The sequence below is a fragment of the Musca domestica genome, unplaced genomic scaffold (assembly GCF_030504385.1).
Source record: "Musca domestica strain aabys unplaced genomic scaffold, Musca_domestica.polishedcontigs.V.1.1 18, whole genome shotgun sequence".
Classification (NCBI taxonomy): domain Eukaryota; kingdom Metazoa; phylum Arthropoda; class Insecta; order Diptera; family Muscidae; genus Musca; species Musca domestica.
This window is the reverse complement of record NW_026712238.1, coordinates 4,908,734-4,935,730: the sequence shown is the minus strand read 5'-3', so window position 1 is coordinate 4,935,730 and position 26,997 is coordinate 4,908,734. Positions and strand designations below refer to the sequence as shown.

Here is a 26,997-nt window from a genome sequence, read left to right as displayed (position 1 = left end):
TAATTAATTATAAAAATCCAGCATGTCCATCAGCTAAAACTAGAATCGACGTGTATTGAAGGTTTACATCGCAAATTATTTCAAAGAAGATTGGGCAATTCCCCAATCTTTTGAAATGTTCGGACTGAGATTCCTCGATTTTTTACATTTAAAATAAATAGCGTCTTCGGAAATATTACAGACATAATATGAGGTTTATTTTTGTTAAAAAAATAACTCTCAGCGAGTCACCAAAGGGGTAATTTTCGTCCTATTTTCAAAATATGTTTGAAAACGCCCTTTAAATCGGATGATAGCAAATATAAATATTCTAAAAATTCACTTGTTATGAAATTCTATTATAGGTACTGGCAAATATCAAAAGTCATAATTTGATGCCGTACTTTTTTTCGAAGAGTTTTTACCTCCAAAAAAACCAAAATACAAATATTAAGCCAAATTGATTTCAAGTGTAACCAAAACCCTGGGAATAACTAAAAACAGATTATATCCTTATATTAGGGTTGTACTAAAACCAGGACCTATACATAATTTTTACATTTTTTTTAATTTTATTGAATGAAACCAAAAAATTTGGGAAATAGCATCAAATTTTACAATAAGTTTAGATTTGTTCGAATTCGTTACCTTTGGCACGAAATATGGCCTTCAAACGGCCAATGAAACCGTCACACGCTGCCCGAATATTGCTCTGCGGTATTTCGGCTCATTCCCGGAAAAGTGGTGATCTACATTTTGGTATTTTTTAGTGCCAACCATGCTTTCCAAGATACTCCAGACACAACAGTCCAACGAATTGGTATCCGGAGATTTTGCTGGCCATTGTGCGCTGGAAATGAAGCGAGGAACCTTATTTTGTAACCATTCTTCGGTGGCGCGTGCTGAATGCGATGGTGCTGAGACCTGTTGGAATGTCCAAGGTCTGCGGCCAAAATGTATGCATGCCCAAGGCTTTAATACACCCTCCAGAATATTCTAGCGATAATATTCGGCATTTGTTCTGATGCTAAGGCCGATTAATACGAACGAAGAGCGACCGTCACCTGTTATGGCGGCCCACACCATCATCATGGCCGGCGCTTGAGTTCTGGTGGCCAACCGAAAGTGCACATTTTCAGCTGACCTCTTTGGCAAGTTCATCTTGTTTGTTTAAAAACTGCTGGACAACGAAAGTTTTCTCATCGGAGAAAGCCAAATTCGGCAGTTCACCACTTTCGGCCAAACAGAGCAACTCTTTAGCTCTTTTGAGTCTATTTTCTTTCCGTTGCGGTGTAAGTTCTTGCACTCTTTGGAATTTCAATGGCTTTACCCTGAGCTCATTTTTCAATATTTGTCGAATGGAATATTGCGATATGTTCAGCCCACGAGCAATTTTTCCGCCACTGTAATGCGGATTTTGATTAAGTCACTTCTTTACTTTTCGAACCATTTTTGCTGATGTTGCCATTTTCTTCCATCCACTTCCTTGACGTCGGGCTACGCTACCAGTCTCACGGTAACGAGTGATAGTACGAGAAACAAAGGATTTATTCACATTTAAATGCTGGAGTGCTCTAACGATAGTCACTTGTGGTTTTCCAGGCAAATATAAAGAAATCACACCATCACGCTTAAATTCCATCACGAATAACTTTTTTTCTGGAAATTTCTCACCAGCTGTGAGCTGTCAGCTGTCACTGGAATAATTTTAACAGCTGTCGGACGAGTGGCTTAGAATTGACAGCAGTTGAAGTTGATTGCAGTTTTTTCATCACACCCTGTATATCCGTTATATTTATTTTCGGCATCAGCGTAATGGTCAGAATTGATCTTTTCGTCTATATGAGATTTCGCCGGGATTAAAAATATTCGCGGTCTAATGGAAAATTTGACTTTTATTTAACACACATGTTATGGTCTATTTCAACCCATAAATAGTAGCCGAGGACCATCAAAATCGGAACACTTCTACCCTTATATATAATGTGATCATCCCCAAAAGAAATAGGGTTCTACTCTGACCTTAACCCCACCTCCATTCTGAAATTCGTGAAGATTGGGCCATAATTGCGACCTGTAGAGTGATTACAAATTAACATGGACAGACGGACGGACGGACATACATAGCTAGATCAACTCAGCTCGGCGAGATAGGAAGATCCATATATACTTTTCTACGTGGGAAACCAATATTTCGAGGTGCTACATAATTTTTGGCCCAATCAAACGTATGATACTACCAAGACATAGTGTTTTAGGGTATTATGATATGTATCCTCTGTAGCCATATAGTTTAGACTATAAGAATTTTGTATTCGTGTTTTAGGTTTTTTTCTTTTCAAAAAATTCAGTTCCACACCATTACGTTTTTTTGTAAAGGTAACCCAAAAACTTAGGAAATGTTATATGGGCCAGTTGGCATTTTTCGACACTCTTTTTTAGTTCCATTGTTCGTGAAGTCATACTGGATTTTAATCAAAATTCAAACCTCAAGCTACATTATGTTGCACAGTGTAATTAAATGGTATCTTATTCTAACCTATTGCGGCATCCTATCATAAAAAATTTGCTCTCTTTATCTTTATGTCAAACAACGGGATTTATTTCCGACTGAAATTAAACCCCCACGTACAGTTTAATTCAATTTGTTTTCCATCAAAATAAACAAAACGAAAAAAATGAATATCCGCATGTTCTCATAAATAACGGTTGATCTCAAGTCATTAACCTAAGATTTATTTTGTCAGAGCGGTTTATGAGTCTCTGCAGACACGGCGGAATAGAATGCTATTCTGTAAAATCGGCGGCATTCGTATGTGGGTTATTTTGTGAAAATTATGTCAACATTTCAGAGCGAATGCGACGACAACGACGAGCAATGGTTTTCCGTTAAGCTCGTCTTGGCTGTAGATTCAATTGTGAATTAATTTATGTGTGGCCCATAATCATAGCTTTTGACTGCTGCTGATGTTGTTGTTGTAGTAGTAGAAACTTTGATGTACAAATATGGATCGATGTTCGCTTAAACGGCACAAAGAGTAGCGACAGATGATGCTTACCTTTTAGACAGCGACTGGGTAAATGAACCGAGTAGGTTCAATAACCCCTGTGACAACAATAGACAATCGAACAGTGTGAAAATAATACCATATTTGTACCATTTTAAAATGTTTTCCAAAAAACTATGACAGTGCTAAAAATATAAGTTGGGTAATTCTCTTTAATTAGCACCACTAAGTCAGAGCATTGTAAAGTTCTTAAAAAGTCAGATTTATGTTCTTAAATTTGTTAACAAAAAAACTAACCTCATTTTATTTTGTGTTTAATTCTAGTTTGTGGACCCCCTGCCGTTCCCCTGAATGCCAAGGTACAAACCGTTTCGGATGGCACTGCAATTCTGGAGGCCAAATATGAATGTGATCCTGGCTATGAACTATTTGGTTCTCCGACAATAAAATGCGATTCACGCACTGGCTGGGAAAAGGAGTTGCCATTTTGTGGCAGCAATGTGGCCTATCGCAAACCGGTCAATCAAAGTTCATATACCCGGGCTGGTCCGGCCCACTATGCCAATGACGGTGAACCGGGAAATAAAAATCCCGATGGCCAACAGTGTTCGGAGACACAAAAGGAACCATCACCCTGGTGGCGTGTAGATTTGTTGACACCCCAAGCGGTGCGTGTAGTGCGCATAACCACACGAGGCTGTTGCGGCCATCAACCCTTGCAAGATTTAGAAATTCGTGTGGGCAACAGTAGTGCCGATTTGCAGCGTAATCCATTGTGTGCCTGGTATCCCGGTACTCTGGATGAAGGCATAACGAAGACATTTACTTGTGCCCGTCCTCTTGTTGGTCAATATGTTGCAATTCAATTGGTCGGTGTTGAAGGCAGTCTGAGTTTGTGTGAAGTTGAGGTATTCACCAATGATGAATTTTCCGTCGATCGTTGTTTAAGTTCGAAACTGGGTGTTGATACTGTGCTGACCACTTTTTCGAAGACATGCTATGAATTCCATGTTACCAAGGGAGAAAATTTCGAAAAGGCCCAACAGACATGCAAAGTTACAGGTGAGTTCCATTCGTAGATGGGTGTTTTAAACCACCTAAAATAGCTTCTAGAAAAACCTCTTTCAATTTTTAAATTTTTATACCCTACAACACTATGTGTTAGGGGTATTATAAGTTTGATTGGACCAAAAACTATGTAACACCTCGAAATACTGGTCCTCTACATAGGAATCCATATATGGATCTTCCTATCTCGACGAGCTGAATCAGTCTAGCTATGAATGTCCGTCCGTTTGTTCATGTTAATTTGGACTGTTGGCATGTTTGTTCGGGATACCATAGTATTTTGTTGTTGCAAAATGGTCAGGTTCAATCCCATTATTGTTGTTTTCTAAAAACAACTTTTTTTTATTGGAGAATGATGGTAATGTTCACTAGGGGGTAAGACTGGGACTACATAGGTTTCGGAAGGAGCCACCAATCCTCATCATTTCCCTTGTTTTTAGTGTGGGATATTCTTCCCAGGGGTTATTTTAAAAATAACTCCTATGACAAAAAAAAATTACCCAAGTGACGAGATCGTAAGCTCAATAGAAGTGGAAACAAAGAATTACATAAAACTAAAAGTCTTTTTTAATTACGCCCGAATCTCACGAAATTGAAAATGGAGGTGGGGTTACGGTCAGAATAGAAGGCTATTTTTGGAGATGATCGCTAAATACTTAGAGGTTAAAATGGACGAAAAATAAAACAAATTCCTGATTTTGCTGTTGGTCTACTGCCTACAATTGTAAACCAATCGACGGAATTTTGCATGGAGTCATTAATTTGGACGATCATCTGAAAGTATTTAGCGGGTATTTTTAATCCAGGCCAAATCACAAATACATTAAAAGGTTACTTCTGACCATTACAGCGATGCTGATAGCCAAGATATCGGATGTATAGCAAAATAGGAACAATACATATGTAAAACCAATAAGGAAGGCTGAAAAGTCGGGCGGGGCCAACTATATGATACCCTACACCACTATGCATATTTAGTAGAACTCTCGTAAAAGGAAGGTTTATATTGCAATTTCTGATCTTTATGACATATCTGGAACAAAATATCATTACGGTAGCATATTCCGAAAGTTGGAGATTTAAAAACTAAATCGGATGAAACATATATGTATATGGAAGCAAATTTGAAATTCTTCCTTCTATGCTAAACACGGTTGAATTTCGAAAATTCACTCCATTTGGGCTAATATTAGCTAGTTGGTGCACAATAAACCTGTAATCGAATAATGATATATATGGAGGCTACATCCAAATCTGAGCCGATCTTCATAAAATTGAAAACAGCTATTTCTTGGCTGCATCTGATATCTGGTACCAAATATTATTCTTGTATCGTGCACCAAATTTGAAGTACTTATTTCTATACTAAATTCGGTTTGAAGTGTCAAAATTCACACCATTTGGACTGATAGTAGCCATTTGGAGCACAAGAAACCTAAAATCGGATGAAGATATATACGGGAGCCATATCTAAATTTGGACCGATTTTCACCAATTTCGTCCTTGAATCAAACAAATGTTATTTAGAAAATTTCATCTCAATCGAATAATTAATGCGACCTGCATTTTGTTTACGAAAATACATGGACAGACGGACAGACAGACGGACGGACGGACATTAGAAATTTTCAAATACGAAATTTCAAACAATTTCGGGGAATTTTGTACCTGAAATTGTCAAAATACCGAATATAGGGATTTCCTGATTTATGGAGTTTATACGAAGTCCTGTATAAACTCTAAATATGAAATTTGAAACATCTCCGGTGAATAATGTCGGTAAAATAATCAAAATACCCAATATTGGGAGGTTCCGTTACATGGAGGCTATACGAAGACGTGGGCCTGCATACACAATTTTTGTCATAGGATGTAGTAGCCATTACGAATTCTAAATACGAAATTGAAAACAACTCAGGTGAATTATGTTCCTAAGATCGTCAAAATACCGAATTTTGAGGGGTACAGTAGTATGTTGCCTATACGATATCGTGAACCTATATAGACATATCTTTTCCAGAGGGTAAAGTTCTTAGAAAAAATTCTAAAATGGATTTATAGGCAATTCCATTGAAAAGTGTAGCTAAAACTATCAAAATACCGAATACAGGGAGGTACCGTTAAATGGGGGATACACGATGTCGTGGACCTATATAGACAATACTCTTCCAGGAGGTAAAGTGCTCAGAAGGAACTACTTTTGTGGTTTTTCAGACAATATAAAAAATTGGCTACAATCATCAAAATACCGAATATCGGGGGGTACCGTTTTTGGGGGTAATGATATCGTGGTCTGATATAGCCCATCTTTGAACCTGACCTGACTACAGACAAAAGACAGATTTTTGCAAAACTTTAACTCCCTATCTTTATTCGTTTTGACTCTAGCGTGTTTACAATAGACGGACGAACGACAGCCGGAAGGACGGACAGGGCAAAATCGTCTTAGCATTTTATGCTGATCAGGAATATATATAGTATAGCGCAGAATTCAAGCAATTGTCCCGTTTTTATTGCTAATAACTTGGTCAATTCATAAAAAAATTAAACTAAATCAAGTAATTTTGAGCTTAGGTTAACCTCAGTTAACATTCTCACTTATATGGCACCTTATGCCACATATAACATTAAATATAACTAAAAGTATTTAAAATTAAAGTTTCTTCACAATTTTAATAATATTTATAACAAATAATGGAACAGAGATATAACAGGTTGCATAGTTCACAGAAATCAAGGTTAATTGTTCATACATTCGAAAACAATCCATAAAAAATGAGATATTGTCTTGACACTAGTTCATAATATTTGTCCTCGCAGGTAAATGCTATACATAATGCATTTCTCAATTAATTTTTTTAAGTCTTTTTTATTAAATTAAACATTCAAAATTGCTATGATAAGATTCATATTCCATGATAAGCTGACAAAATCATGATTCGCAGCTTAAATGAAAGAAACAGTGTAAGCATTTTAAACTTGTTCCACAAAAGAAATCTACATCACGAATTTTTGTTGTATTTCGAAGTTTAAGAATTTTCGTATTAATTTGTATCACTTTTCTTATTTATAGGTGGTGATTTGGTGCACGATTTCCGTGGAGCTGCAAACGATTACATACTCTCAGAGTTGGAAAGACGCAAATCGGAACTGAAAACGCAGCTCGTTTGGATAGGTGCACAAAAAGAACCCGGCATTACTTCACGCACCTGGAAGTGGGTAAATGGTGAGTACACGATGACCACACTTATTGCATTCGTTTTCATGTGTATGAGTACATAAAATCTGTATACAACATGCTGAAAATTCAATAAAAACTTAGTAAAAATAATATTAAGGTAGATATTAAAATTTCGTTTTTTACACCTTAAAAAAACCGGAAAATTTAAGTGATGTTTTTGTAGACAGGTAAATAACACAGGGCATTGAAAATATTCCGTATTTAAAATGGCGTCAACAACAACAGAGCTATCTCTTCGTTTTTGTTTTAAATTTGGCATTCTAAAAATACTTTTTTTTATTTCTTTGGTGAAATGAAAAGAAAGTGTGTAGTGTATTTTACGCTGTTTAAGGTTTGTAGCTTTGAGGCAGTGTGCTTTTATTCAGATAGGTCATGAGTCATGACAAATTAATAATTTAATGAAAATGTAGCTAAACACCAATCAATTAGTTTGTCATGACTCTTAATTTTAAGCGGTGATCGGAACATGCGTGCGTGTTCATAGAAATTTCTATTCAATGCTCAACTTTAACCCAAAGGTTCCACACTATTTCGTTTTGGTAGAAAAAAAAACGTGCGAAAGAGGTGGGTCAAAAAGTAAAAGTTTATTGCAACAAAAAGTTTGTAACACCTTAAATAGATCTACCATATCACCGAGATGAGTGGATCTAGCTATGTATGTTCGTTATTTCGCCTTTCCATGTTACATTAAAATCAAACGACGGCACACAATTATGGTCCGATTCTCACGAAATTTTACACGGCGTCAGGGTTAGGGATAGCATAAAAGACTATTTTTTCTGGACCTAAAAAAAATTTTTTTCCTGTTTACAATTATAGAGAAGTCGATGCGAATTTTGCATGGGGTTAGAGTTTAAAACAGACATGGCAGGATCATAGAATTGTGGATGGTCGCTGGATAATATTTGATGGGTGATATTGATTATAACTTTACTGAGAATAATTTCAAAATTTTTGTTTACAAAAGTCATTTCCATCCATTCCATCCATTTTTGATGATAAAAGTCACTTCCATCTAAAATCACATACTCATCGGTAGTAGCCACCGACCTCTATATTGATGTTTGTTTCGTTGACATATATAGTGAGATATCTGAGATATAGACATAAATACAGAAATATACATTTTCAGTTATTGTTTTAAAATCCCATTGGACATGACACCTGTCATGGCTCCTGTCAAAAACCAAAATAACGATGTGACATTATTTCGAGAATAAAATCGATTCAAACCATGCAAGAATGTGAAACACGTGAAATTTTAGCAAGTGGTCAAAGGCTATAATAGGTGCGGGGCCGATCACGTGATACCCTACAATACTACAATATGTTGAAAGCCTCCTTATATCCAAATCCACTTTGGAAAATTTCGTTTTTGAAATAATGTCAAAGAGCCCTGTCCAGATGTTACCCTTCGGTTTTTGGGCATTTGTTACACTACACCCATGCGAAATTTCGTGAGGATCAGACGATTATTGTGACCTTTATATAATACCCTAAACATATAGTGTACAAAAACTTTAGAAAATGTAAAATTAAGAATTTTAAGTCAAATATAAAAAAATCGCATGCGATAAAAATGTGACAAAAAATAAAAAAATATTAACTTTTTTATTGTTGTATTTTTATGCGATCCGAATTGATGAGAATTGTGAAAATCTGTCCACTGGTTCTTGACTTATAAGGAGAATAACTAAGATCTATTTCATTTACATATATATTGTACTTATTTTGCGATTTATCCGATATCTTGGCATCATTATAATAATCAGGAGTGACCTTTAAATATATTTGTGTTTTGACGGAATTCAAACTATTCGCTGTTCAGTGGGCATTTTCGTATTTTTTGACATAAAACTTATGGTTTATTTTACCCGCTAAATACTGTCCGATTACTATTTAAATTGATTAGCTTCTGCCCAGCCTTGAACTAAAACTCCATGCAAAATTCCGCCTCGATTGGTTAATAATTGTGGCCGGTAAAGCAACAGCAAAATCAGATTTTTTGGCTCATTTCAACCCCTAAATAATTTGCGATCTCCAAAAGCAATGGGCTTATATTTTAAACCTAACTCCACCTCCATTTTCAATTTCGTGAGGATAGGGCCATAATTGAAACCTGGAGAGTGATTACAAATTAACATGGAGAGACGGACGGACATACATATCCATATAGACTCAGCTTGGCGAGATAGAAAGATCCATATATACTTTCCTATGTGGGAAACCAATATTTCGAGGTGTTACATAATTTTTGGCCCAATCAAACTTATAGTACCTCAAACACATAGTGTTGTAGGGTATAACAAGTAAAAAAGCTGTAAGTTCGGCCGGGCCGAACTTTTAATACCCTCCACAATTTGGTACAAATTTGGCAATTTCCAAAAAAAAACCGTTAAAAATTCTGTTAAAATCTTAAAAATACCGAATGCTTATACGACGACGTGGGCCTGCATAGGCAACTTTTGTCATAAATTATTACAATATTTAAATGCCGAACGTGGGGGGTACCGTTATATGGGGGCTATACGAAGACGTGGACCTGTACAGACAATTTTCTGGCATGGGCTGAAGTATCCATTACGAACTTCACATGCGAAATTTGAAACAATCCCTGTAAATAATGTCGCTAAAATCATTAAAATACCGAATATTGGGGGTACCGTTATATGGGGGCTATATGAAGACGTGGACCTACATGTCTCATTTTTTGACTTTGGATGAAGTATCCATTACGAACTTCAAATACCAAATTTGAAACGATTCCGGTAAATAATGTCGCTAAAATCATCAAAATACCGAATATCGGGGGTACCGTTATATGGGGGCTATATGAAGACGTGGACCTGCACAGATAATTTTCTGTCATAGGCTTTAGTATCCATTACGAACTTCAAATACCAAAATTGAAATAATTCCGGTGAATAATGTCGCTAAAATCATCAAAATACCGAATATCGGGAGGTACCGTTATATGGGGGCTATATAATAACTTGGACCTACATGGCCCATTTACGTACTTAACCTGCCTACTGGGAAAATATACATGTGTGCAAAATTTTAGCCTTCTATCTCAATTTGTTCGAAAGATAGCGTGATTACAACAGACAGACAGACGGACAGACAGACAGACACACAGACAGACAGACGGACATGGCTAAATCGTCTTAGAATTTTACGCTGATCAAGAATATATGTATAGTATGTGGAGGGTATAAAAACACCGACAGTTCCTCTTGATGATCTCCATAGAACTACATTCTGAGTCGATTCAAAGGTCGCATTTTTAGTTCGATTGTGATTTGTTTGGCCTAATGATGCACCCTATTGAAATTTGTTTAACCGGTCCAAATATAGATATAGCTTCGAAATATATATAATTCCGATTTCACGTTTATTGCGTAATATAAGCCTGCATAGCCTCTATTTTGGCACATTCTACCGAATCCTGTCTAATAGGGGTTCAGATATCAAAATTTGTCAAAGTCGGTTCAGAATTGGATATAGCTCCCATATATAATTTCATCCGATTTCAGGTCTCTCGTGTACCAAATGTGCAATATCACCCCAAAATGATGAATTTTGGCATATGTGACCGAATTCAGTATATAATAAAATATTTCGAATTTGATTTGAATAAACATATTTTCAGGTATAAGAAGAGCTCACTTATAAAGGGAGTCCCAACTACAGGAAAGACAGGCCGGTTTGACAAAATCGCGGTTTAATGGAAAATTTGACTTTTATTTAACATAAATATTATGGTTTATTTCACCCTCTAAATATTAACCGATGACCATCCAAATTGGAAAGCTTCACCCCAGCTTTAAGCTCTAGCCCCATGCTAACTTCCACGTCGATTGTTCTATAATTGCGACCTGTGGAGCAACTACAATTTTTTTTAGTCCATTTCTAACCCTAAATAATATGCGATCATCTCCAAAGGCAATAGGCTTTTATTCTGACACTAACCCCACGCCCATGCAAAATTTCGTGTGGATCGGTCCACATGGACAGGCGGACGGACGGACATACATAGCTAGAATGACAGCTTGGCGAGATAGGAAGATCCATATACTCGTAAAAATTCAAAATATTATTTTACTACTCAAGCCGTAATTTTCGATATATCTTAATTAAAATTCATCTGCACCGAATTTTTATTAAAAAATTTTAAATTTCCGAATATCAGATGGTACACTTTTATGGCCCCATATGGTTCACTTTTATGACCTCCGAAAAATATTAATTTATTTCTATTCGTTAAAATGTACAGAGAAAAAAATTCTTAATTACTTATTGGGGCCTTTCAAGGAGATCTCCATAGCAATCGTCAAACAGCCACATTTGAACCTTTATTGGCAAGAAAAATATTACTTAGAGTGTTAATGATATACATGCCGGCAATAAGGACAGCTAAATTGGAAGCATGAGCTGGGCCATGGGCATTGCTGGAGGCTAGAAATGCCATTTCAGTTGTTACTTTGGGAATTTCTAACAAACAACTTCTACCATAACTAATATTCCCAGCAAGTATTTATAATTAGCGTAATAAATTATCAAAAAAAAAAAAGTGTACGATAGCTATTTGTGCACACGCCGATACACGTTCAACAGCACCTTATATGCCTTTCTCAATGTTTTTTTTTTTTTTTCAATAAAGGTTTCCCATTTAACAGATATTGTGTTGAAAAACGAAAGTTATTATTTTTTTTTTGTTTATTATATTTCCATTCATTACTGTTTTTTTTTTACCAAAAAAAAAAAATTATTTCTAATTATTGTTTACATTGATTAGCCGTTATGAATTCAAGAAACGCATGTCTATAGACTTGAAATTCATTTATTTTTTGGCTTTTAATTTAACCTTGATTATGACCATTTATTCAGTTGTCTGAATCACACTATTTTTCGTTTCTTTTTGATTTTTATTTTTTCTGAATTCCTTCTTTGTTTTGCAGGTGAAATAGTACAGAAACCAGCTTGGGGCAAAGATCAACCGAACAACTACAACGGCGAACAAAATTGCGTGGTATTGGATGGCGGTCGCAATTGGCTGTGGAATGATGTAGGCTGCAATCTGGATTATTTACATTTTATATGCCAGCATGGTAAGTGGTTTTTTTTAGTTTCGGTTTCGGTATAGTGTGAAAAGAATTCCATAATGAGAGTGGTTAGACAACGGGTTGTGGGAGAATAGAAAAAAACTAACGTTTTGATTAAACGATTTTTTGAAAGTTGTTTGGCCATTTAGTTTAAATAAGTTTAAGAGGAGATTTACTATAAATATTAGCAACTACAAATGAAAACAAGTAAAAAACATTAAGTTCGGCTGGACCGAACTTTTAATGCCGTCCACCTTAGAATATATAGAATATATATAGAAGTACCTGAATTCACGCGTGTTTCACTTTAAACTTTATATACCAGTGAGACCGTTTGGATAATGTAGTTAAACTTATCAAAAAACCCTAAAGGGAGGCAGGCCGTTGCGTGGGGTATACCAAAACGGGAACCTCTATAGACAATTTTATACATCTAGGATTGTCATCTATTAAATCTTTTAAGATACCAAATTTGCAACAATTATGTGAGTAAATGTGACTAGGATTATCAAAATACCGAATATGGGTGAATATCGTTATACGTGCGCTATAGGACTAAATATTCAATGTTCTGCCATAGGGCTAGAACAAATATCAATTTTTGGAAAAATGTGGCAAAAATCATGAAAGTATTGAATATCGGGATGTACCGTCGTATGGGGGTGTGGTGGCACTCAGTATAAAATAAACTGTGCTTATAAAATATAATAAGCATCAAGTAGGCTAAGAATTATACCTTCGTATAAAATGTCAACAAAAATATTTTCATAAAATAAAATTTAGTATTGAATTTGAAATAAAAAAGAACACTTGTATCCATACTACATTGGTTACCCCGAACGAAAGAAAATAACAAATTTCAAACATGACAACCGAAACAATACAATCTAAATATCCCGTGCTGCTTTACGTGTTCCACCATTTTGGCGACAAAATCCAAGGCTGTGGTTTATTCAATTGGAATCTCAATTCGTAACAGCAGGAATTTCTTCCGACGAAACGAAGTTCCACACGCTAGTTGGGTCCATGGAAAGCAACATCCTAAGCCATGTGAGCCATGTTTTGGAGAATCCTCCAGCGAATGGGAAATATGATACGCTTAAGAAGACATTGCTGAACGAATTTATGGAATCCGAAGAAAACACGAAACATTGTATGGGCAAATCCGTTAAAATATGTGGCAAACATTATCAAAATACCGAAAATCGGTAGGTACCGTTATATGGAGGCTATACCAAACATGGACCTACACATACAATGTTTCGCCACCGAAGCTAGAACCCGCTATAACCTGTTCAGCCACACAAGCTAGAACCGATTATGACATACAAATACCAATTTTTAGTCAAATTCGTGAAAAATGTGGCAAAAATCATAAAAATACCGAATATTGGGAGGTACCGGGAGGGCTATTCCAAAACGTTGACCGATATATTCTATTTTCAATACCAACCATCCTAGACACAATACAAATTGTTCCGCCAAATTTTGAAGCTCTTCGTCAAATAATGTGGGCTGTATCGTGATTTCAACAGACAGACAGTCATCGTTAAATCGACCTTGAATTTTGTGCTGATTATGAATATTTATATAGTTTGTGGTGTCTACGTCGAATATTTAGAGATGTTACAAACGGAATGACAAAGTTGATATACCTTCCTTTCCAAGGTGGAGAGTATAAAAATGTAGTTGGTAGCAAAATAATATTGGAACTATAGCCGGACTTTACAAAATTTTCTCGCTATTATATTCAGATATTCCTACTAGCCAATATCCCATTCAAATAATAAAGCTTTTTTATTGAAACCTTACTTTTTATGTGAAACTTTCCTTATTTTAAATAGTGTACTAGTCTCAAATTGTGTACTTTTATAAAACATTCTTAGGAAAAATTCATCTTTTGCAATTTTTCTCAAAAGTCTGTTTTACATCGTTGACTCATGCCAAATATTTTTGCCAGAAACCTGGTATTCCCTACTATCGAAGTCTTGCTCCCCATCCACTTGCTTACTATTCACAACTGAAATTGTTGTATTATATCGACAATATTTTATCAGAAGCTCTGCTTTCCACCCACATCTAAAATCAAGTTCTTTATCGAATTTTTTTGACAGTACTCCTTTTTTACATTCCATATCGTGGATTTAATCAACAAGTTTTGGATGGAGTCTTGAACCCTTTTCACACCACATATTGTGGACTTATATCCCTAACTAAAAAAATTGGACCCTTGGTGTGTAGGCGTCTGCTAAGCCTGAGGTTTTGGGAATTCGTAATAAATGGGTACAAAACGTACTAAAACGTACTAAAAATTTAATATTTTGTTTTGGACAACCGGAATGAAATACATTTCTGAAAATTGAAATGTTGGAGTGCAGTATAAATGTATGAAAGGGTTTTTCGAAATATGAACTTTAAGTTTACGAAAAGTTCAGAAAGGTTACTAAACTTCTAAAATAGTACAATTTAGAATTATGTGAACGGAGAGAGCTAAAACTTGAAAGTTTGATATATGAAGGTAGTTTTGGAAATGGGTACTAAGTGTTTGTGGCAGTTTGGTTTAAGCTGAACGGATGAAGTTGAAATTTTTAAATTTTGAATTGGGGTCGTTTTTTGTGGTAGGTTTGTGATAAAGAGAAGGTTTTTGAAATGTGTACTACAAACATAATTTTTAGTTTTTTTTTGTACATTTTATTCAATGAAAGCAAAAAATTTCGAAAATAGCATCAAATTTTAGAATAAGTTTAGATTTGTTCTGATCGGTCGCCTTTGACACGAATTATTGCCTTCAAACAGCCAATGAAAACGTCACACGCAGCCCGAATGTTGTTCTGTATTTTGTATTCGGTATTTTGGCCCATTCTTAGCGAAGCGCTTGTTTGAGGTGATCGAAACTTTGGAATTTTTTAGTGCCAACCTTGCTTTCCAAAATACTCCAGACACAGCAGTCTAACGAATTGGTATCCGGAGATTTTGGTGGCCATTGTGCGCTGGAAACGAAGCGTGGAACCTCATTTTGTAATCATTCTTGGGTGGCGCGTGCTGAGTACTGTTGGAATGCCCAAGGTCTGTAGCCAAAATGTTTGCGTGCTTTAATACACACTTCAGAATATTTTCGCGATAATATTCAGCATTTATTCTAATGCCACGGTCGATTAATACGAGCGAAGAGCGACCATCGGCTGTTATGGCGGCCCATACCATCACCATGGCCCACGCTTGAGTTCTGGTGGCCAACCGAAGGTGCACATTTTCAGCTGACCTCTTTGGCAAGTAAACACGTTGCTGGACAACAAATGTTTTCTCATCGGAGAAAATCAAATTCGGCAGTTCATCACTTTCCGCTAAGCGAAGCAACTCTTTAGCTCTTTTGAGTCTATTTCCTTTCTGTTGCAGTGTAAGTTCTTGCACTTTTCGGTATTTCAATGGCTTTACCCCGAACTCATTTTTCAATACTTGCCGAATGAAATATTGCGATATGTTCAGCTCACGAGCCATTTTTCGTCTACTGCGATGCGGGTTTCGATCAAGTCGCTTCTTTACTTTTCGAACCATTTCTGCTGATGTTGCTGTTTTCTTCCGTCCACTTCCTTGACGTCGGGCTACGCTACCAGTATCACGGTAACGAGAGATGGTACGAGACACAATCGATTTATTCACATTTAAATGCTGGAGTGCTTTAACGATAGCCACGTGTGGTTTTCCAGCCAAATAAAAAAAATCACGCTTGAATTCCATCACGAATAGCTTTTTTTCTGGAAATTCTCGCCATAATTCCTGTGTACTCTTGTAAACAATATAATGAGCTGTCACTGTAATAATTTTAACAGCTGTCGGACGAGTGTCTTAGAAATGATAGCAGTCTGAAGTTGTTTGCAGTTTTTTCATCTCACCCTGTATATATAGGTTCCGTCAATTATTTTTATTTTAAATCGAGTGTAGTTTCGGCTTTATAGTACGTATCGCCGTCCTGTTGAAACCAAATATCGTTCTCTCAATTCTTCTGAACAAAAAATTTTGTGGCCACTCCTTGCTCATTTTCGAAGAAAAATGGACCAAAAATGCATCTGGACCAAAATCCGCACCAAAAATTGGCTCGTTTTGGGTGCGTTAGCTTTTCACAATACTTCAAATTCGTCAACATGTAATTTTGGGGATGAATTAAAATTTCGGTATTTTTCAAACAAAATTTGTTGTCCATTTCGAACGCTAAATATTATCCGATGCTTATCCACAGTGGTAAGCTTCTAGCCTATGCTAAACTCTAATCACGTACAAAATTTCGCGTCGATCGGTCTATGATAATCCCTTTAGAGCGGTCATCTCCCCAAACCTAACTTCGTGCATGATTACAATTTAATATGGGCAGACGGACGGACACACATAGCTAAATCGACTCAGCTCAGAGAGTTAGGAAGATCTATATATAGATTGATGGATATTGGAACAATATGTCGAGGTATTACAAACTTTATGGGCTTTATGGGGTATAGGGTATAACAACACCTAAAAAGTCTATGCAGAAGTTATTGATTCCCAAAAATTCTGCCAGGCCGCACTGGCTCTTATTACCCCTTAAAAGCCGACTTCCATATAAAAAATATGTGTTGCAATATGTCAATTGTTCCGCTCCGACTTTCTTCGATGTCATAATTATGCAACCGGCATCTCAAATTTCTTTCCTCTTTTTCATCAAGTCACCGAGTCACACAATTTCCTCTACTAATACTCAACTGATTTTCCTCTTCCTATCTGTTTATTGCTTTCATCTTCTGTTACAGACAAGGCCTCATCAAATTAAGACCTTCATAGGAAACTATCAATTTTCAATTTCAACTTCATTTTTTTTCATTTCATGTTATTCAATTATTTGCTTGTTAAACGAAGTGTTAAAACTTTCCAAAAACAACAACAACAACCTCATTACATTTTTTCGATATTAACAATTTCCCTTTCGATTGAAAACCATTTTTCTTGCAGCTCCCCTATCTTGTGGTTCACCAGATTCACAGCAAAATACAACAATTGTTGGTAAAAACTTCACCATTGGCAACAAAATCCAGTACCAATGTCCCAAGGGTCATTCGTTAATCGGTGATGCAGAACGTACATGTCGCACCGATGGCACCTGGAGCGGAAAGGCACCCACTTGTAAATGTATGTGGAAAATGAAACAACAAAAAGTATTATATAGACAACAACAACAACAACGAAACGTACGGCAAAGCCCACAGCTTGTATGCAGGCATATGTAATCCGCATTCACTGCAATGCATTGTTTGGTGGACCCTTTGTTGTTAGTTTTGTCGGTTTTTGTTGTTGTTTATATGGTAAATTATTTCATATGGCCTTTTTTTGTGTTAATATTGCTTTTTGTTTGTTCGAATATATGCAGATGTCGATTGCGGTCCACTGCCGGAATTGGAACACGGCACAGTAAAGCTATCTGAACAGCGTACCAGTTATGGAGTACAGGCAACCTATTCATGCCACGAAAATTACACCCTGATCGGCAATGAGAATCGAACCTGTGAGTTGGATGGCTGGACTGGTAAACAACCCGAGTGTTTGGTTGATTGGTGTCCCGAACCGCCACAAATTCAGGGTGGTTCGGTTATAGTCAGCAACAAGAGAGCTGGGTCCACAGCAACCTATGAATGTGAAGCTGGCTATGTTCTGGTTGGAGAACCGGTAAGGACCAAGATTTTTCAATTTTGAACAAAGAAGAACATTTGAACCCTTAACTGGGATCTCGGAAACTTCTTTGAATTTTGAGATTAAAATTTTTTTCTTTATTTCTGATTTTAGATAATTTCCTGTGGTCTAGGCGGCGAATGGTCCAGCAAGGCACCTTCATGCCGTTTCGTGGATTGTGGTTCACCGGCCCGACCTGATCATGGTTTGGTTACATTGGTAAATGGTACAACAACTGTTGGCTCTGTGGTTAAATATGACTGTGAAGAAGACTACTGGTTAGATGGAAATTCAGAGTTCGTCTGTACCAAGGAAGGTAAATGGTCAGGCGATGCACCGGTCTGTGAATTAGTAACATGTGATACGCCAAATGTACCCACCGGATCCTTTGTTGTTGGCTATGATTATAATGTCCATTCAAAGATACAATATAATTGTGATCCAGGTTATGTCCTAAAGGGTGATCCCATACTGGAGTGTATGGACAATGGTGAATGGAGTGCTGAGGCACCGTTTTGTGATTGTAAGATATTTTGGAAACTTTAAACCTAATCAAATGAGTAATGTGAAATATTATCGAATTAGATATCGATTGTGGTGAAATTACACCCATACCCTATGGAAGCCTTAAGTACACCAACAGTACCACATATGTGGGTTCAGAAGTCACATTCAGCTGCTCCCCCTCGCATAAATTGAATGGTGTGCCAAAGAGAATTTGTTTGGAGTCAGGTATTTGGAGTGATGCCTCGCCCAGATGTGAGGGTAAGTAAAGGGAAACTGAATGAAAATCTAAATAAAATTAAATTAAATCGGATAATTGCAGAAATACGTTGTATGGAACCTGTATTGGCTGCCCATAGTATACTATCGGTTACCGGCAATGATCGCATGTATGGCAGAACTTTGATAAGGACCTCCGAAACATCATCCAATGCAGCACAGACTTATAGGTATGTACAACAACCTTTGAAGTCTATATTCCAGGTCAATGAATTGGAACAATTAGCCATGAAATTCCTGACTAAATAAAAAAAAACAAGTAAAAAAGCAGCTAGGTTCGGACGTGCCTAACTTTTTATACCCTCCACCATTTGAAAGAAACTTTAAATGAAACTTCAAGAAAATACCGCTCAAATGAAAACCGGGGCTGTAGTTACGATTCCGAACTTCAAATACGAAATTTGAAATAATTCCGCTGAATATCATCGAAATACCAAATAAAGGGAGGTAACGTTATACAGGGTTGTCCATATTCGACGGAGCCATCTGGCAACGCCATAACTTTTGACAGAGATGTCACATCGCTTAATGATATACCGCGTTTGAAGCGTCAGCCCAAGCAGATTTTTACCATGAACACGTCACGCGAGCGCTCTGAAATTTACATTCAACAGAAGAAGTCAATTGTGAAAACACAACGTGCTTTTAAAACATTAAAAAATGTGAGAAGTGCGCCTTCTAAGAACACCATTAAGCGTTTATACGAAAAATTTTCGACTGGTAAGGCTCTTTCGAATTCGAAGAGGCCATATAAAAGTAGACCAAGACGATCGGCCGAGAATATCGCTGCCGTACGAGCCAGTGTTGAGAGGTCCCCAAGAACATCCCAAAAACGCCGTTCTCAGCAGTTGGGCGTACAAAATTCAATTGACGCAAAGAATGTTGCCTGCGGACAAGCCTCGTCGATTGGAATGGGCCCAAAGAGTCATGGGCCCGTCGAATATGGGCAACCCTGTATGTGGGCTATACAAAGACGTGGTGGACCTGCACAGACAATTTTCTGTCATAAGTTGTAGTACCTATTGCGAACTTTAAATAGAAAATTTAAAAAAATCCAGTTAGTAATGTATCTAAAATCATCAAAATACCGAATATCGGGAGGAATCGTTATATCGGGAGGTATACGATATCGTGAACCTATCTAGACAATTCTCTTCCTGGGGATAAAGTACTCATAAGGAACTCCTTGCGTGGATTTTCATACAATTTCATTGAAAATTCTGGCTACAATTTTCAAAATACCCAATATCGGGAGCACCGTTATATGGGGACCCATATAGCCCATCTTCGAACTTGATCTGCTTGCATATAAAAAGACTGATCTGTGTAAAATTTTAGCTTCCTATCTTAATTTGTTTTGACTCTAGAGTGATTACAACAGACTGACAGACGGACGGACGGGCAGAAATATTAGGATGTGCTGAATTTCAAAATAATTGAATGCTCATTTCGCGTTTTTTTGCATAGTTGTTATTCCTCTTTGTGAGAGAGGTACTAGAAGGAGTGGATCGACAGATCTTGTGTTTATAAATATTGGTATTTAACCCTTTGTGGGGAGGTAAATTTTGGAGTGTACCGCTGTCCATTTTCCCACCTGACATAGCACTCATGCAAATATTGGGATTTGCAAAGTTTGCACAAAATTGGATGATGCTTTCTTGTTTTATGAAGTAAATTATTTTCTGTGAAAATGTGGGCAGATATACTAATAGGTGGACCGCTATTGCCCATCTCCGAACTTGATATAAGTTTGAAAATAATATTAGGATTTACCAAGTTTTAAAACAAACCAGATACTCTCTTCCAGAGCTATCGTGCGCACCAGCCAGACCGACCGACTCCCCTAAATCGACTCCAAATGTCCTGAAACGGATTTGGTCAAAAGAGAGATACGTTCCGAAATCGTTATTTCAATGACGCACGTCTAGACCGTATCAAATGTACCCATATGGCTGAGGGTATAATCACTGATGGAAGGGACCAAATGTATAATTATCCACAATTTGTATACCCTTCACCGTTTGTAACACCTCGAAATGCACATTTTAGACCCTACAAAGTTTATATATTCTTGATCAGCATAAAATTCTATGTCGATTTAGCGATGTCCCTCTGTCTGTCCGTCTGTGGAAATCACTCTAGCTTCCGAACGAATTGAAGTAGATTGATAAAATTTTACTCAAATGTATGTTATGTCTGCAGAATTTTTGGTATTGAAAATGGGCTATGTAGGTCGACGTTTTGGTATAGCCCCTATATAACGGTACCTCCCGATATTCGGTATTTTGATGATTTTAGCGACATTATTCAACGGAATTGTTTCAAATTTGGTATTTGAAGTTGTAATGGATACTACAGCCTAAGACAGAAAATTCTCTGTGCAGGCCCACGTCTTCGTATAGCCCCCATATAACGTTACTCCCTATATTCGCTATTTTTATGATTTTATCTACATTATTACCGATTTTTTTAAGTTTCGCATTTGAATATTGTAATGGCTTTTGACAAATGTTACCTATGTAGGTCCATGTTGTCGTATAGACCCTAATATGACAGCTACATTTGGTATTTTTAAGATTTTAATAGAATTTTTAACGGATTTAATTGTTTTTGAGAATTGCCAAACACGTTCCAAATGGTGGAGGGTATTGAAAGTTCGACCCGGCCGAACTTACAGCATTTTTACTTCTTTTTTTGTGGATCGTGTGTTGGAATTCACACTCAAGCAAAACGTTATATGAACATATTTATTTCTTTTATCCTTAGAATTGGAGCATTGGCCAAATACCGATGCGAACGTGGTTACAAGATGGTGGGTGAGGCATTGGTTACCTGTGAAGATAACGGCCAGTGGAGTGGTAATGTACCAGAGTGTGTATGTAAGTATTTCACAGACAGAAAAAAAAACAATATCTAGGGATATATTTTATTTATATATTTTAAATTTAAATCATTTACCATTTGTAGATGTCGAATGCGGTCCACCACAAAATATCACCAATGGCAAAATGACACTGGCCACCAATGCCACATATTATGGTGCGGCGGCCCTTTATGAATGTAGTGAGAATTTCAAGCTGGATGGTGTATCACGTCGCCTCTGTACAGAAGATGGAACATGGAGTCATGAGGCACCACAGTGTGTTGAGATAACATGTGATGAGCCAGAGCTGAGTGAAAGTGTCATTGTTGAGGCTGGTGAACGTTCAGTGGGCTCTCTGGCCAAATTCAGGTGTCAGCGCGGTCGTATTATGACCGGAAATGATACAAGAACTTGTCAAAAGAATGGCAAATGGTCTGGCAAGAGTCCGACATGTAAACGTAAGTAGAAAATATTAAAAACAGAAATGAATTGGATAATCAGAACGGGATTCTATACATAATTTTTAAAAGAAAATTTAATAATAGAGAACATTGTAAAAAGAAGACTACTTTTTAAATTCCCATTGCCTTGTGGAATATTTTTTTAATATTATTCTCATCACTGATAGGTGGAGGGTCATCTTGGAGTTTCTATGGACAATGTGGACCATTCCATGTTTTCTGTAGACAAGAAGTACCTATTGATCTTCACTCTATTCTATTGTGAGTTTTCACAAGCCTTTACCTAAGCTTTCTATTGTAAATAGAACATCTCTAGGACGACAACAGATGACTTCTAAGTACTGTATGGACAAGGAAAGGTGCCAAGACTCATATGCGTCTTTTAGGTTTTTTATATGCAATAAAATAGTTCTAGGTCTTCTAAGGGAAATAGGTATTCTATAGGGCCTAGAAAGTCCTCTCCATAAATGAAACCCCTCTAGATCTACTTTAGACCACAGAGGACCTCTAAGTATTCTATAGGTAATGGAAGATTTCAAGTTCTTATGACGACAGTTAACATAGGGCTCTGGTTCTCCACAGGCAACAGAATGTCTGAAGGTCTTCTGTGGACAATAAGAAAAAAGTCCTCTGAATAGAAGAAGACCTTCTTCTCCGGACAGAAAGAGACAACTGGCTCTATTCGGTCTTCTCTGGAAAAAAAGTCAGAAGAAATCCTCCGGGTATTTTAAGAACGAATAAGAATATCAGTGTTTTTTTCAGAATAGAAAGTGACTTATGGCTCTATTCGGTCTTCTCTGAAAGAAAGGTCTATTAGGTTCCTCTGGGTAGAAAGACACCTATGAGTCTTCTCTAAACAAAAAAAGGAAAAAAAAAATTGAAATGAACGAGACTTTGCGAACATCTATAGACAAAAAAGTTACTTGGGGTCTTCTCAGGACAGAACAAGTCATGTGGGTTCAGGAGAGACGAAGTCTTCTGGTTTTTCTCCGGTTAGAATGACAAGAAGAAAGCCTCTCGACCATATATGGATAGAAAAACACCTTTAGTTATGTCTTGTGGTCGGTCTTCCTGAACAGAAGGTCTTCTCTGGATAGAAAGACAGCTATGGGTCTTCTCTGAATAACAAGAGGAACAGAGGTTCTTACTCGGGAAAGAAAAAGTCTTTACGAACTTCTATAGACAGAAAAATTTTTCGTGGTCTTCTCAAGACAGAAGAAATCTTTCCTGAGCTTCTGTCTCTTCTGTTTTGTTTCTGGACAAAATGAAACTTCGGGTTATACTCGGTCTGCTTTGAACATAAGAAAGCGTTCTCGGCCATATCTGGATCGAAAGACATATTTAGTTCTTCTCTGCACAGGAAGACATATTTGGGCTTTCTCAGGACTGAAATAGGACTCTGATTCTATTCTGGAAAGAAAGAGACTTCAGGGACTTCTGTGGACAGGTGGAGATTTCGGGAACTTCTATGGACTGAAAAATACTTCAGGGTCTTCTATGAACATCAAAAAAAAAAAAAAAATATCTTTGAGACTTCCCTGGACAGAAAAAGGCCTCTTGGTTTTTTCTGGACAAAAAAAATGTGGGGCTATTTAAGGACCCAAAAGGGGCCTTGGGATCTCCTGTACATAACAGGCGACCTCTGTATCAGCGGTGGAGAACAAAAAACTATAGTTTTTTATTTTAATATATTCTATGAGTAACAGAAGTCTTTATATGAGTTAGTAGCCTTTTGGGTCTTCTATAGAGACTTTATGACTTCTGCCCCATATATCCAAACAACAACGAACGAACAAACGGTATAAGTAATACTTTCCAAATCAAATTTCATTTTTCAGAAAATGTTCAAAATTTATTTTTTCTACATCAAATGTTGGCTATCGATTTTTTTTAACAATTTTGAAATCGATATTGTCGAAAAATGGGATTTTTTGTCCATTTATGTCGAAGACGGGCGACCTATGATTACAGAGATTTGAAATATGCTCCCTTTAAAAAAGCTGTATATTTATTCCAAAATTCCATTTCAGCCGTTGACTGTGGTCGCCCTCTGCCCATTGAAAACGGGCGCGTCATTGTGGTGAATGAGACAACCATATATGGTGGCTCAGCTGAATATCACTGCATACCCGGTTTCAATCGTATCGGTCAGTATTTGCGCAAATGTACCGAAGATGGTACCTGGAGTGGTGATGAGCCCCGCTGTGAATTGACAGCCACAGAAGCTCAGGAAAGTTCTGGACTTGGAACGGGCATTGCAATTGGAGCTACGGTCATTATAGCTCTACTATTTCTGATTGGTCTCATTTTTATACATCGCAATAAGGCCAGGCCAGTAAAGAATACGGAAAATGTTCAAGCAGCAGAGACCAAAGATGAGAGGAGTGCAGCGGTTATGTCATATTCCACGCTGGAGGCCAACACACGTATGTCCATGGATCATGGACCACCGGCCACATTCAATACATTCCATGGTGCGGGAAGGGGATTGGCCAATGGTAATGGTTCAACGGGAAGGGGTAAGTGAAACAATTATTTTTTTGTGGTACTCATATTTATATAATTTTTTATTTCTTTAGAAAACATTTACGACCAAATACCAAACGAACAGTTCTACGATGCCCCCTATGAGATGCGCAACAACGATGAGGTCTATGAGCCTGAACCCTCAGCGGGCAATGTCATAACTATCAATGGTATATCTGTGAGATAAACACTTTTGTTAGATAGGAGCCGGAGAAAAAACAAAACGCAATTGTTTTCAAAAGTTTTACATCGAACAGCTATAATCCAAAAGTGTGTGTTGAAATAGTTTTTTTTTTTAATTTTATAACAAATTCGAAAAAAGTTTTACTCTATGTTGTCTGTGTAATTTAGTGTTTTATTTTTGTTTAAGAGACTTGACTGTATTATTTCAAATAATTGGTTTTATTATTGTAATTAGTTTGTAAGTGTAACTATATAGACTAGAATGTATACCCACTAGGACGTCCCTTGTATGGATGTCATAAAGATTTGCATAACTCAAAAATCAAGCAAATGGCAATATAATAAATATATTTTGTAGATTTGTGTAAAAAAGAAGATGTAGACGGACTACTGTTATGTTTTTTATATTATTATATCGTAGAGAGTAGCTGTATATTTTAAAAATCGATTTAGCTATAAGACCTATTGTATATATGTATTTTATAAATAGTATGTGATTTCTTATAACTGTACGACATATATATTTATTTTGGCATGCTACTAATTTTCTTATTCTCATGTTTAAGATCGTAAGCGATTGTAAAGCATATTCAAATAGAGAATAAAGATATTGATATTTGAAAGTAAAAAAATGGTTTAGTTTTGTTGACACAAAAATATGTATTGAATATTTTTATACCCTCCACCATAGTATATACCCTCCATACTATGGTGGAGGGTAAGAAAGTTTGCCATTCCGTTTGTAACACCTAGAAATACACATTTTAGACCCCACAAAGTATATATATTCTTGATCAGCATAAAATCCTATGTCGATTTAGCGATATCCGTTAGCCTGTCCGTCTGTGGAAATCACTCTAGCTTCCGAACGTAGAAGTAGATTGAAAAATTTTTACTCAAATGTATGTTATGTGTGCAGGACTTTTGGTATTGAAAATAGACCCTGTAGGTCCACGTTTTGATATAGCCACCATATAACGTTACCCCCCGATATTCGGTATTTTGGTGATTTAAGCGACATTATTCACCGGAATTGTTTCAAATTTGATATTTGATATCCGTAATGGATGCTACATCCTATGACAGGAGATTGCCTGTGCAGGTCCACGTCTTCGGATAGCCCCCATATAACGGTACCTCCCTATATTCGGTATTTTGATGATTTTATTTACATTATTAACGACTTTTTTAAGTTTCACATTTGAATATTGTAATGGCTTGTGACAAATGTTACCTATGCAGGTCCACGTCGTCGTATAGACCCTAATAAGCTACATTTGGTATTTTTAAGATTTTAACAGAATTTTAACGGATTATATTGTTTTTGAGAATTGCCAAATTCGGCCAAATGGCGCGGCCGAACTTACAGCTTTTTTACTTGTTACATAAAACATTTAGTTGATGAAGTTTTCAACGTACAGCAACCCGTGGTGGGTGTGGGAGCATATTATCATTTGGAAAAGCCAAATCGGCAAGTGGAGGAAGTGAGATTGTATTATGATTTAAGTTTCACATGAAAAGGGTTTCCGTAATAGACATATTACGCCAATTAATTGAAACTTAAATTATACTTTAGAAGTTTATTGAATATCAGGGAAACAGTTCGGATTTTATGAGAGTTATGTAATTCAAAATATCAACTCAATATTACGATATTTCAAGATGCAACCAACCGCATTCTCCCAAGGTTTTATATAAGGCTTATATTTTTTATACACCACAACACACTGTGGTACAGGGTATTTTGTCTTTGTAAATTTGTTTGTGACAGCAGAAGGAAACGGGAAACTATGTTTCTAGTTTCTTTTCATTGAATCACATTCTGAATCGATTTATGCATGTCCGTCCGTCTGTCTCTCCATGTATTTTTGTAACCAAAGAACAGGTCGGATTTATTGTCTGATTGAGATGAAATTTTCCACAAATAATTTTTTGACCCTAGCACGAATAATTCAGCCAAGAAGCAGAATTCACCAAATTCGGTTCAGATATAGATATAGTTCCCATAAGTATGTTTTATTCGATTTGGTGTTTAAGTCACCCATACCCTTGATATGCACTCCACAACAATGATATTTGGTACCAG

General features: G+C 36.7%; 1 protein-coding gene across 1 annotated transcript in view; it reads left to right on the top strand.

Moving 5' to 3' along the window:
* The window catches only part of LOC101890697 (sushi, von Willebrand factor type A, EGF and pentraxin domain-containing protein 1), an 89,804-nt gene extending 64,869 nt beyond the window's left edge, over positions 1-24,935 (top strand). The window contains exons 2-13 of the mRNA XM_020034777.2: positions 3,312-4,049; positions 7,129-7,281; positions 12,258-12,407; positions 17,382-17,558; positions 17,797-18,092; positions 18,210-18,618; positions 18,681-18,860; positions 18,922-19,048; positions 21,645-21,757; positions 21,846-22,199; positions 24,233-24,721; positions 24,782-24,935. Coding sequence (XP_019890336.1) covers positions 3,312-4,049; positions 7,129-7,281; positions 12,258-12,407; positions 17,382-17,558; positions 17,797-18,092; positions 18,210-18,618; positions 18,681-18,860; positions 18,922-19,048; positions 21,645-21,757; positions 21,846-22,199; positions 24,233-24,721; positions 24,782-24,915 — 3,320 coding nt within the window. The 3' untranslated portion in view covers positions 24,916-24,935. The remainder of the gene's footprint in view (positions 1-3,311; positions 4,050-7,128; positions 7,282-12,257; positions 12,408-17,381; positions 17,559-17,796; positions 18,093-18,209; positions 18,619-18,680; positions 18,861-18,921; positions 19,049-21,644; positions 21,758-21,845; positions 22,200-24,232; positions 24,722-24,781) is intronic.
* Positions 24,936-26,997: the final 2,062 nt, after the last annotated feature.